The sequence below is a fragment of the Schistocerca gregaria genome, chromosome 7 (assembly GCF_023897955.1).
Source record: "Schistocerca gregaria isolate iqSchGreg1 chromosome 7, iqSchGreg1.2, whole genome shotgun sequence".
NCBI classification, from domain to species: domain Eukaryota; kingdom Metazoa; phylum Arthropoda; class Insecta; order Orthoptera; family Acrididae; genus Schistocerca; species Schistocerca gregaria.
The window spans coordinates 73,017,914-73,032,474 of NC_064926.1; the positions used below are offsets into that span (position 1 = coordinate 73,017,914).

The following is a 14,561-nucleotide window of genomic DNA, read 5'->3' on the forward strand; positions in this document are numbered from 1 at the left end:
ATCTACTCTTTGTTGTTGACCACATTATCCTTTATTTTGTATAAAAGAGAACCTGTGATGAAATAATACTATAAGTATTAAGACAGATTGCTGCTGACCACATAGAAGAGGCATTGAATGCAGACAGGCACATTTAATAGTGGACTGTTAAATCTAGCCTACTATTAAATAATATGCCTGTCAGCTGTTCAACACCTCATCTCTGTGGTGAGTAAAAACCTATCTTAATACTGATTATTTATTTTGATTAGATTTGTGATTTAAGGACTGCTGCCATCCATTCCTTGAATTGATTGCTACAGATGGAAGAAAAAGAAAGATTTGTGACTAAAATATGCCCATATTCTCATAATGTTCACATATTGAACCACTGTTTCCTTTTAATCTGTCAAGTGCAAAATACTGTATTATATACAAGGGTTAAAACATTATATTGTATGTTGGAGTACATAAAAATTATGTATTCAGCAGACCTGTATATGCAGAGCATCTGAGGAATTAATGCTACAAGTTTTCCTCAACACTTTTCCATAACTCTTCATTAATCTTGTACCAATCTTGAACTACCTATACTCGATTGTAACCCATAATGAGTTGTCTGGCATGGGGAGATCCAGGATCCATGCTGGCCATTTGAACTGGTGTTGAAGATGTTGCTGAATCATGCATCTGTGGATGTTCTAGCACCCACAATTACCCTTACCCACATCACTAATCCTTCCTCAACAGTGTGACTTCATCCACTCACATTAGCCATGGCACCACAACTGAAATAAAGCAATACTAAAACAAAGCAACATAATATTGATAACAATGCTTCTTGTCAGCTTCAAAGGAGAGTTATCAGTAAAATAACTATTTATTTAAGGAAATAATATACAAGTCCAGCAACCTCAGAATTGTTTATCACCTGAATAACTGTGTGTGCTGGATCTATGTCCTACAGTATACACGTATGAGCCACGACTGCCTTATGTTCAACCTGAATATTATCACGTTTCCAACATGTCCAAATAACATGTTCTATCCAACTAGTCTTCCAAAAAATGTGGTCCAAATAAAGATTGCCATGATATCCTGGCCCGTCTCATTATATGAAGTGGATTCCTTTCAAACCCCTGCACATAATGGGAATTATCCTTAGAGCAGAAAATCACGGTCCCTTCTATGTGAACTGCAGTACATTGTACATTTCATCAGAAGGTAATACTCTTGAGTAAGGTACGGCATTTTGAAATTGTGCTAACAAAGCATGGCAGGATGCAACTTGCTGCTCCATGTTGTTGTCAGACAATTCATTCACAAGCATCAGTCGAAATCGTTGTATTTTAAAATCTTTTTTTAAAAATATTGTGCATTATTGTTCACGGTACTTGAAGTTCAGATGCTCTTTTGCTAGTGGATTTCATTGAAGACTGCTCATTTGATTAAGTGACAGCAGCACATGTTTAATCTCCTGTTTTTTTTCTATGTGCACTGTGTAGTCTGTCTTTTAAACTGCCTGAAACAAAAGTACAATATTATGAAAGGAAAGTTGCTACCCAACATACAGCGGAGGTGCTTAGTCGCAGATAGGCATGACAAAAAGACTGTTTCAAATAAGCTTTTGGCTAGCAAGGCCTTTTTTGTCGAAAATAGATGACACACACACACACCCACACCAAATGCAACTCACACATACTTGACTGCAATCTCTGGCGACTGAAACAATGTGGCTTCAGTTGCTTGAGACTGCAGTCATGTGTGTGTGTGTGTGTGGGGGGGGGGGGGGGGGGTTGTTTGAAACAAAAGTACATTTCTCCCTATTAGGCAGGGTTGCTTTATGAAGTGGGTTCTTCTCAAAGCAACCTATAAAATGCTCATTATCTCATATCTGTGGATGTTCTAGCATCCACAATTACTCTTACCCACATCACTAATCCTTTCTCAACAGTGTGACTACATCCACTCACATTAGCCATGGCACCACAACTGAAATAAAGCAATATAATATTGACAACAATGCTTCTTGTCAGCTTCAGAGGAGAGTTATCAATAAAACAACTATTTATTTAAGGAAATAATATACAAGTGGACTGCCAGATGTTTGTGCCCAAAGGGCACCATATTTCAGTATTGGTCATGTTGCCATCACCAGGTGTACTAATAAAATGATCATCTGGTGGCATGGAGGTTGCTTGTACCTCTACCACTTTCCTCCAGTGTTCCATCCACAGTCTGTTCCTAGAAGTGTATTGCTGCCAATGTGCCAATTGCAGCAAGCTGTTTGCTACTCACACCATGTTTCAGTCTCAAGGCAACAGTGACTCCATCAATTCCAGATGTCAGTTCCCTTTGTTTGTTAAAAGTTTCCTTCTTGATTACAATTAAACTAACTTGTACTAAGGTTGTAGCATGTGTCACAGTTGATATGTTGGCTCCTGGCTCGAATCTTAATTGATTCCTTAATGATGCAGTTCCAGTAATGAGCCAGTGCTCTGGTGCAGTGGTACTTCACCCCATGTATTTCACAAAGGCAATGTTTCCTGGCTGCTGACTTTTTGGACTGCATGAAATATCACTGATGTTTTCAGCAGCAGTCTTCAACAGTGCATGTCTATGAGCAGAAGAAAATGCTAACATACAAGGGTTGATTTTGAGACTTTGCAGTTTATATGTGTGGTTAAATTCAAAGACAAGAACATAAATGCAATAATACAAAAAATACATAGTAGATAGTGGTCTCTAGTGGTACTTAGGGAACCACTACTTACCAGCATGTGGTACATTCGAAACACGACACATAAAATTATGAGTCCAATTCATACTAAATTAAGGTTTAGCACATTCTTCTGCTGACACCTTCATATGGTGCCATACCGGCAGAGGATTTGATACACAATGGCCTTACGAAGTGTAAGATCATGCTTGGTAACACTCGTGTCTTAGTGAATGCGCAGAAAGTCTTAATGTTGTGTTTCTAGAGGGTGTATCTTACTTTCCCCAATAATGCCATCATGTGTGGCACAAATACAGTGGAAATTCTCTGTTCCTGTTCCTCCCTAGTCTGGAGGCTAGGGAAGCAGGTGTTACATATAGAGCCTATTGAATCTGTCCATCAGTGAAGCTATTTTTCTTGAAGAGTGCCTTCTCTGGCTCAAAGAGCATACATATTCTGTGTGTTAGGGTTTTAAGTACACCAGTTTTCTATACTGACAGTGGTAGCTGCCGCCATGTGGATATAAGTCAGTGTGAGTCTTCGGGTGCAGTATATGCTGTGATCTAAAGATCTATCTGCCTTCTGCATCATCATGATACCCAGAAAGAGTAGCTTAATGTCCACTTCAGTTTATATCATTAATCTAACATTTGTGGAAGGGAGTTGAGGTGTTAAGGACTCTGTTTAGCCCATGTCTTCCGTGTGTCCATATTACAAACGTGATACCAGTATACAGGATGAGCAGGTTGATTTCAGTGATAGTGATTCAGGTGCTTCATCATACAAGCTAGTCACTACCAATGAGAATGTGTTGCCCATCCAGACCCCTCAATATGCCTGTACTGCACATATACATAGCTTTGTTATATCTTCTCTGTCTTTGTTGTCAGATCACTATCTATCTTCTGGTACATCTCATCCTACAGCAGACTCCACATCTTCTCAATATAATCTTTGTGAGAAAGGATATCAATAGTATTGCCCTTGGCTGAAGCTGGTGTGAGTGCAATGTTGAGTCTCTTCTCCAGGGCTAAAGTAACATTCCTATCCAATTCACTGATGGTCAGGTTGATGATAGTCTTGAAAGGAGTTCCTATAGTTGGTTCCTCCAAAAGAGGTTCAAATTTCAATATTTATCAGCTTGGGGGTGTGCTCTGTGGGGCATCAGAAGTAGTCTAGATGACACCAACAATCCAGTCTCTCATACAGGTAATAAAGTGGTTTGCAGCTGTAGAAGTCTTTCCAAAATACATGATGTGGAGTACAACTACACCAGAGTTCTGTCTCCACCATCTCATTACTTGTGCAGCATTTGCAAGGAGTGAATTAAGATTCAAACCAGGGACCAACTTGTCAACCATGATAAACTCAACATAGTTTGATACCCCACTCTTGGTTTAATTAGCTGCATCAATGGAATTTTCAACAAACATAAAGAACTGACCTGTGGGATTGACAGGGCTGCCGCTGCTATCATCTAAATGCATGCAGTGGCATATGGACAATGGGGGTAGTGGAGATGGGAATATAAGGCTTCCCAAAACTGACTCCCCTTCCACACACACGCATATCAGTTCATTAGAAGACCTGGTGTTGCTGACAGCAGGACCTCTCGCTGAAATATTGTGCCTTTTGTACAATAAAATCTGGCAATACATCTGTTAGCTATTTTGCTATAAAATTCACCAGAAGAGATGGAAGAATCACAGTTGTTTATTTCCCCAACTGTACAAAGTAAAGAGAGGTACAAACACTTCTCAGGAACCTTGTATATATGCTTTAGGAATGAAATAAAAGCAACTTGTCGAATTAATAAAGGAATCCACAAGTAAACAGTACAGTGAACTGTTTCTGCGTGAACCACCAAGTAACATTAGTAATTGCTGCATTTTCGCAGCATATGCTTAAAAATGCAACAACCAAACAATTTACACCCCATACAAAAAAATTAAGGCTTTGACAAAAAAAACAGCAGTTTTGACAATTGTACTGCTTATTTTTATCTTCTCATTTGTGTTCAGAAATGATAATTTGTAGTAAGTCTGCACCCAGTCTCTTGTTGTGTTGAAGTTATCTGTTAGTGTGCATATCACAAAATATAAGTGATAGATACCTCTGCAGGACAGTAAAACTCTGTTTTGTTGTTATCGAGGTTATTTTATGAAAAACATTTTACTTACATTACCAATAAGAAGTTCCAGTCTCAAAATGTAGGTATCCAAGTAATTTTCAGGAGTGATTAATAAGATGCATTTCAGTTTATTTTGGAGCATTTTTTAAATTTTTTATTTATTATTATTTATTTTTTAGATTTTTAACGCTCCTATCATTGTTACATGTAATTATGTTGACCTTTGATCATTGTTCCTTACTTCAGAAATTTGGAGTGTTTCAATTTTTAGTTTGACAATATTTACAACAGAAGCATTTGCTAAGCAGCACTAAAGCAGGAACAACTAAAGTAAGCCAGACACTAACAAGAGGATCTCATGGACTGCTCTGTCCTCTTGATGTCTCTCATACTTATGGGATTTAAATGTCAGTGCCAAGACACGAAATTCCTAAAGTAAATGAACTTCACAAAACACTAGAAAACATTGACTTTGAAGTTTTGAAGACCCAAACACTGTTAACTGTACAAAATTTTGAGAATTTCACTGTCCATTTTTTTGCTTTAATTTGAATTAAAATTGGAATGTTTTTAAGAAACATTGCATCAAAATTAAGATAAGATGTAGATAACAACTTTTATTTTAAATTACTAATTTGATGAAAATGTGACTATTAATAATGGATTGGAATTTGGCACATAAGTTTGAAATATCAAATAGAAAATAAGTTACTTTTTATTTCTAAAAATCATGAATAAATACAAGTATGATATTATAAACTTTATATATAGTTTTTTAACAATGAGACATATCACATTTATTACCAATTTTAATTAATTATGATTGCTCACATTTTCATGCAGTTAGCAATTAAAAATAAAAGAATGCTATTATTAAAAATAATGTTCACTATTTTTTAATTAACACTTCAGTGTGCTGATAATGTGAAATGTAAAGTAAAGTTAAAAAAAAAAAACAGTGACATCATTAAAAGATTCAAATGCTGCTCACTCAGGTACCAATGTCTCTGTTTAGATAAAACTTGAAATCATTTGTCTTTAGCAGTGGTCAGATCTTCATATCTAGAAAACTGATTTCTTAGAGTGTTTTTGAGAGGTAATGTGCTGGTTTATGGAATTCATTGTCATGAACCTTCAGATCCTATAATAATGAAATGGAGGGATGGATTGGGAAAGGTAGGAAAGGAGGGGCAAGTCACTTTCATCCCTACTTGAGATGACCCCAGGTGTTGTGTTGACAAGGTGGTGTAAGCAGGTTCAAGTGGGTAATGTTGTAATAGTTATCCAGAGATGAAAATTTTTGCACATGATAAACTGCATGGAGAGCTGCACCAGACCAGTATTCAGAATGAAGAGAAAACAGACACAGATATATTAAGTATTACTAGTTCCTGAAAGAGAAGGAATTTACCTCAGACAGTTATTGAACGTGGTAAGGTATTTTCTCTAGCAGGTGTGAAAAATGAGCCATCTGTCTTATTTCCATCTCATGAAACTCCTTCTGATCTGTAAATCCCATCATATGTGAGGCATGTGACCTTAATCAATGGTCTGTGATAGATTCCTTCACTTTAACGAACCTGTAAAGTTTGGCAGACTGTCAGTTCAAAGTGTTTTATATTAAGTTAGTTCACATGACAGCATGTTATGTTTTACTTATGTTGTTAGCACAAAAATTACAAATATTAAATCGCATTTAATGTCTAACTGACACATAAAATAATATACATCACATTGATATTTGGTAATATTTATTTTCAGAGTGGTATGTACTGGCTCCAGTTGGTGGACAAATATGCAGCCAACTGGTCAGTCCTATTGATAGCTATTGTGGAATGTATTATCATTTCCTGGGTCTATGGTGCTAACAGGTTTCTTGCCGATATACAGGAAATGATTGGTCCACAATCAGAAACATGGAAGTTTTTTTGGAGGTGGATGTGGAAAATTGTAACTCCTGCAGCCTTATTGGTAAGAAAAATACTACAAGAGATGTTCGGAAATGATTTACAATTGTGTTGTTTTACAAATGCCACTCAAACAATGGGTGTGTCCTCTCATAGGATGATGTATTGATTCTTGTACAGCATGCAGATGCTGGATATCAGTTGTGAACACTGTGTATAGTGAAAGGGCAGCACTTGTTTGTTCCTAAATCAAGAAAGCCATGGAAGGCAAATATCTTGCTCAAAGATGGATCACGTGGTTTCTGTGCAAGAAAGGAGCCAAAACAACAGATATTTATAAATATTTAACTGCAGTGAGTTGCCACACAAAAGGCTATTTATATTTGCATCACAGGATTCGCTAGCAGAAGGGAATGCATGGCCCCACACAGTGCCCGACTGCAAATTTGACTAATGGAAGGTCGTCGTTGTGGCACACACACCATATTAATCAGATCTTGCTCCATCTGATGATGCTTTGTTCAATAACATGGAGGATACACTGTGAGGTAAGAGATTCAAAAATGATGGAGATTTGCAGGCAGCTGTCCATGAGTGGTGTCTAATATCCTCAAAGAATAGTTCCGAGATGCAATAATGAGGTTTGTTAATAAATAAGGTAGTAAAACTACTATTGTAAATCATTTCCAAATGCCATCCATAGAACCTATCAGTAATTAAATTTCATGATATGACGTTTATACTCTTTTGTAGTTATTTTTAAGACCTTGTCATTAGGATAATTTTGTAACATCAGTTCCAAAATTGTGTAAACATTAACCATGGCTCTCATTTCCCACACATCACTACAAAATTTAGTTAAATATTTGGGAATGTCAATGATTAAACATAGCCCACTCATAACATATTATCACCATTAAGGTATAAATAAGTGAATGACTGAAGGATTATATACAGTTCTATAATAGGTAGCACACAAACTACACAAAAAAAGTTTTGCATCACCTTGGTTCCTAGAGTTCCAGAACCTGTACAGAAAATTGGAATAGAGATCAACATGAACATCATCTCCACCATTTTTATTGCTCATGAAAAACACACATTGCATGTTGTACCACCATACAGCGAGACCTTCAGAGGTGGTGGTCCAGATTGCTATACACACCGGTACCTCTAATACCCAGTAGCACATCCTCTTGCATTGATACATGTCTGTATTCATCGTGGCATACTATCCACAAGTTCATCAAGGCACTGTTGGTCCAGATTGTCCCACTCCTCAGTGGCAATTTGGCATAGATCCCTCAATGCCCTTTTCAATCTATCCCAGGCATGTTCGATAAGGTTCATGTCTGGAGAACATGCTGGCCACTCTAGTCGAGCGATGTCATTATCCTGAAGGAAGTCATTCACAAGATGCGCACAATGGGGCTGTGAATTGTTGTCCATGAAGACGAATGCCTCGCCAATATGCTGCCTATATGATTGCACTATCTGTCGGAGGATGGCATTCACGTATCGTACAGCTGTTATGGCACCTTCCATGTCCATCAGCATCATACTTCGGCCCCATATAATGCCACCACAAAACAGCAGGAAACCTCCAAGTTGCTGCACTTGCTGAGTGTGCCGAAGGTGTTCAGCCTGTCCAGGTTGCCTCCAAACACGTATCTGACGATTGTGTGGTTGAAGGCATATGCGACAGTCATCGGTGAAGAAAATGTGATGCCAATCCTGAGCGGTCCATTCGGTATGTTGTTGGGGCCATCCATACTGCATGAATCCCATCAAACATTCATGGGACACACTTGAGAGGCCAGTTTGTACAATACATGCTGCACCAGCAACACTTTCACAGTTACAGATGGCTGTCAAGACAGTGTGGTTCAGTATTTCTGTAGGGGCTGTGGCGACTTGTTGAGTCCATGTCACATCAATTTGCTGCACTATGCTGGGAAAAAGGAGGACTGACATGATATTAGGAGGTATGCCATGACTTATGTCACCTCAGTATATGTCTTCTCAATATGAACCAGTTTACATACTCTTTTGATAGTTTCACTCATGACATTAATTCCCATGTTACTCAACAATGCTGACAGTATTCCATACCTCAGTATAATTTTCTCAAATAATACCCTACTACTGTGTTACCATCTTGCTATTCAATAGGCTCAGCTACCATTTCTCCAAGCTACTTTTAAAGGTCTAAAAAAGGCCACATCAAGTGGATGAGTCTTGAAACTGTTTTAATATTGCAACTTTTTCATTTTCACTTATTTCTTCTGCCATTCTTGGTTCAGCTGCCTTGCATTTTCAGATATAATTTTTTATAGCTTTGACACAGTTTTCACATTTCGGAACATAATGTTCTTTTTTTCTGAGCTTAACTGTCTTGTGCTCTGTGTCCTGGGTGGTCACACCTACTGCGTGCTTGTACGCATCAACAACACTGCTGTCTCTAACTGCCTTTGGGTAGCTGACCCATACTATAGCTTCCTCTGCTGCATTCTGACCAATACTGCTGTCATCTTCCTGTCATGCACCAGCTGCCCTGACGTCTCTCACTCATGAGAGTGCATAGGTGACACTTTTATACATGATCTGATAGTCATAGTCCTCCAGCTTTAACCTAAACTTAATCAACCTGGGTGACAGGTTTGATATACTATCTACTCATGTTAGTGATTTATGAACAGTAAATATCAGGAGCTATCTGCAAAACATGTACAGTCTAAAATCTTTTATTGCTCAGCAAATGGCTAACATCAAGTGGCTGACACAAATGAGTAGAATTAGGTGGTATAAGCACAGATTTAATGTCCTGTCCCTGGCACAGTTTAATCACGTTCTATGACAGATGACTCAAGAGATGGTCATCTATAATCACTTTAGCTTTCTCTAATTGCTGGGCATAAGGCAAGACAATTTCAATGAACCATGATTCAAACGTTGTTAGGTCAAACCAACCACTTTGATTCCTATTATAACCTGAATCAGTAATGCCGCCATCAGTCCAAGTATCGTACAGGTGTTTTTCCCTATAAACTGTGTATGGTGGGAGGACTGAGCCATTGGTAGCTGCTGCTATCACCACACTGATACTTGACTTATATCTACTATCCTTTAAGGATATCTTGTGCCTCGCTTCTCTATTACAGTCACTTGTCCAGGAGTGTCACAAAAGTCTGTCTCATCATAGTTTATAGTGTTGGAGGGAGGGACACCATTCAAGATCACTTCAAGGTGTTTAAAATAATCAATCTCTGTTTCTCGGATAACTGCTGCCATTGCCCTCTTCTCATTTTCACTTATCCTAATCATTAGTTCTTTATGAATTTTCAGAAAAGATTTTACCCACTCATGCCCAGCTCAGTTGTAATGAAATCTTTTTTCAAGCCTCCTTGCTTCATTGAGATATGCCTATATTCTTCAGAGGAAACTCCCATTTCACACAACACAATAATCCTTCAGCCAGGATTTTTTCCTCGTTGTTGGTTAATGCTGGTTGGCCACCTACTTTTTATTTGTACCTAGCCTTGAATTTTGTCAATTAATGTGGTATATGGAACTGCGTATTGCTCTGAAGCTTTCCATATGCTTAATTTTCCCAATTTGACAGTTCTCACTGCATTTAGAAGAAATTCTGGTTTGTAGTTTGATTTTCATATTAGTCCCAGAACCTTTGGTATACTTGTGTGATTGGATTCACCCTACAAAAATGCAATATTGTAATTAGGCCTACATAGTGACTAAGCTGTATTAGCAATGGACAAAAAAATGAAACTGTATCATGTAAGACATTTGTATGCAAGCAATAATATAGCAATTTACCTGTTACACTTTGGAAGTAACAGGGGCCAGCAGAAGTTTTTGCAGTGTTGTCTTGACTACATGAGTGTAGCACAAGAATCACACACCTACTGACAATGTGAATTGCCAGTTGAGCGCCCCCCAACAATTAGTAAAGAATTCACGACAATGGTCAGGTGCAAAGTAATTGTTAAAATGCTACGCTCAGTTACCCAAATGTGGAAGAACTGGTAAATGATCGGATTGACACCACCTGGTCGCATTAATCTCATTTTATGGCATAGTACCCTCTTTCTACATTATTTAGTGACCTCAAGGCGTATGCAACAAGTATGTCACTTCCAATTCTTCCCCAACTCAAAACTGCTCCAGTAGACATTTAGCAAATGTTTCTGATAATTATGTAGTTCTTTTCAAAGTCCTGATACTATGGACTTCATAACTTTGATCTTCCATGGGTTTAGCCTCAAGCCCTTGCTAATGCAATATGTCCCAAATAGCATACCTCATTTCACAAAAATTCACATTTATCCACCTGTAGCATTATATTATGGAGTCTAAATATTTCAAATACTTCTATTAGCTGCTTATTGGGTTCCCCTAGAGAGCTGAACAACTTGTCACTTTGTAATCCTGTCAAAATGGAATTTATCAACTTCTGAAATGTACTTTGAGCTGTTTTTAGATTCATGGGCATTATTTTGTATTTGTAATGGCCATATTGCATGATGAAAGCCGTCTTTTCTTGATCCTGTTGTGTAATAAGATCTAGTAATAACCCTTCACTAAATGTAGGATTGAGAAATGCTTTGCCTTTCTTGATTGTAAAGAATTTTATTTGTTCATGGCAGTGGAAATATTGAATTTAGGGAGATCACATTCAGTTACCTATAGTCTGTGACTGTTCACCATTTTTGCTTTCCAGTGGTATCCATCTGTTTCTGAATAAAAATTAATGGAAAATTCTAACCACTTGTGCTTGGCACTATCATGTCATTCTTTAATATCTTTCAAATGTCTCGATGGATCTCCTTTTAGTGCTTGTGGCATGCTGTAGGGCCATGAGCAAATTACCCTACTTTCTGCCTCTGGTAGCACTTTAATTTTGTGTCTGATACTATCTGTATAAGACAGTTTGTATCTTGGTGAATGGAAAATTTCGCTGTACATGGTGCATACCTGTATAACAGCTGTTTTCTTCTTCTGCATTCAGATGACTTACTTGGATGTTCTCTTTTAGTACACTTACTCTTGCTTTCAACTGTGGCTTGTTTTACCGACACAATTCACTCTGAATGATTCCCACATCAGTGCCAACCCTGGCATTGTTTCCACTACCAACTGTGGGCAGTCTGCTGACACACTCTCATCTGTAGTGTTTGACACACTTTTAATCATTCTCCTGATTCTATTTTAGCTAATGCTTCAAGCACCCTTGTTGATCTTGTGTTTTGGAATGAATACCTCTCTCATTCTGTTTACCCCTATTTTTATTCAGCACAGCCATTCATCTTGGGGCCCTATTTTTTTCATTTTGCATATGCCCTGTTTGCTTCTCTCTGATAATCCCTGTTGTCTGCCTCTGTTGTGTTTTGACAGTTAATTGCTTCCTATCCTACTCGCTCTCACCTTTACATGTGTTTCTTGCTCCATGCTTAATAAGCCTTTCTTTACAGAGCCTTCTCTTTCCTTTAAATGTACTATGCAGACCTCACTCTGCGACTTTGCCTTCAATTCTCTACATGATTTTTGCTCCATGTCTGAATTTGTTCTGTTGTTTTTATTCTCTTTCTTGTATCTGTGCAACCATATCTAGAAGTCATGACTTATAATACTAATTTCACCGTGCTGAGCTCACATTCTTGCTCTATCTTCATTTCAATCCATACCTCATGGATCCACGGGCTTCTGATGGCATAACTGATAACAACTCCATTTTCCTTGAAGAATCCTTGACCCAGTAGCCCATCAAATAGAAGGTACACATCTTCCTCAATTACATAGAAGTGACACCTCACTTGCATTCTGCTCCCCATCCTTCATGTCAGGATTACAGTTCTCTCTCTGTATTTGCAAGTGTTTTAGCAATTCCATGAATCCTAATACATTTGGCTGGAATATACTTTCTGACATTTCTCAGACAGCTTCTCCAAACTAGGCTTAGCTACACCCCACTATCCACAAGAAACTTCAGGCATTTATTAGTGCCTTTTTGGCACTCCAGTTCAGTAAGCTTGTAAGTTGACTGTTTTCTTACGCCCTTGCTTAGTTTTGCTGGATTTTACTTGACCTATGCAGGTTCCATTCATAGCAAGTGATCTCTGAGCAGTTTCTGGCATAGTGACTGGTTTGATTACATTTAAAACATTCATCTTGGCATGTGAGACTATATGACTTCACCACTGACACCATGAACATGTCATTGCCCACGATTGATTTGTTTCCCTACTTTTTCCTCATATTACTGGCCCTACCTTCCATATTCTTTTATTCGTGCAAGAATCCCACATTGCATGGCCTGCATATGAAGTACTTTGGGCTTTCTTTTCATCCTTCTTTTTGGCACCACACTAGTGCCTCAGGTGATCATCTTTTCTCAGGCCAAGGCTATTGCACTCTCTTCTGTCAGAGCGATATCTGTAACCTCTGCTAAAGATAACTGTTCACTGTGCGTGCACACTCTTGTCTTTATCCTACTATCATAAATCCCATGGATAAACACTGCTCGGCTGAACTTCCAAATAAGTGCAAGGCTGCCTTCTAATTCTGAATGTCGCATAGTACCTCTTATAACTTCCCTTAAGTGCTGCTGCATTTTACCCAACTTTGAGCTCAGCTGTGCTGTGCTTTCTCCAAGTTCTTGCCAACTGACAAACATCAGACAAGCATGGAAATGGAGTGTCCTTTTGCTGGTATATTCTTCTAGTAGTATGGTAGGTCTCAAAACTAACAACTTGCTACATGCTGAACCAAGTATTTTAATTTTCTTGATTTTAACAAGGTATCTTTCTGCTCATGACTGATAAGTTCAAACACAATATAATAACCAAGGAACTTGTTTAGAGTGGTTGTAGTGTCATTAAACAATTGCGTTATTAATTTTAGCAAATCTGGTTGCCTACTGGGTGACTCATTCACATTAGTTCCTTGAAAGAATTACCATGTCATATGACATGCCTGCTAGCTTTTTAACGCAGAGTGGGAACTCCTCTGCTACTTTTGCTGCTGCTGCAGCTGCTGTGTGCTGTATGCTATGAAGCATTACCCTTGTGCTGCTGTCCATTGTCACCAGTGCTGTTGCTGCTGCTGCTAGTGATCATGATGATGATGATGATGATGTGTGCCTTCTGCTGCTGTGAACCATCATCCATAACTTCATGCTGCTGTCTGTAACTGCCAGTGCCACTGCACTGTCTGTAAACTTATGCTACTGTTTCCCCATGCTGCCTGGATGCCTGCCAGGATGACTGCTTTGTTCCTAGGCGCCATCTGTTGCTGAGGTAGTCGTGGCCTCCTCTTCTTTCTTCTACTGGTGCCATCCATTCCTTGGCACTGAAGGGCCTACCTTCTTCTTCATGAGAGCAGGACGGCAGGAACACTATTTAATTCACCTGGTTCCTGGTTCTGCCACTGGTCTGCATTCTGGTTGTTCAAATAATACAAAACAGGTTCTCAAAGTCAGTCCATCGTTTTACATAGTGTCGGGCTGAGCGGGTTTGATGTTACAAACAGAACTGACCTACTCCAATATCACATAGCACGGCATCAACCACATGCTAATCGATGAGCAACTTCACATCTGACACCAGAAAAGAAAAAGTCCTATAACTAATGTGGGAATGGCATACTGAACGTTTTGAAGGAATTATGGAGCTCGGTCAAGATACGTGTGAACAAAAGGCAAGACTTGGACAATTATAATCTTTAATGCTTGTCTGAGCAAAAAGTAAATGAATGACTTGAATGAAACTACAATTCCTGACTGTACTTTCCCATAGAGAAAGGTATGCAC

At 38.5% G+C, this 14,561-nt stretch overlaps 1 protein-coding gene across 1 annotated transcript in view; it reads left to right on the forward strand.

Moving 5' to 3' along the window:
* LOC126282289 (mucin-5AC-like) overlaps positions 1 to 14,561 on the forward strand; it is a 758,596-nt gene that overhangs the window by 702,435 nt on the left and 41,600 nt on the right. Inside the window, exon 11 of the mRNA XM_049981941.1 lies at positions 6,591 to 6,800. Within this exon, the coding sequence (XP_049837898.1) occupies positions 6,591 to 6,800 (210 nt within the window). The remainder of the gene's footprint in view (positions 1 to 6,590; positions 6,801 to 14,561) is intronic.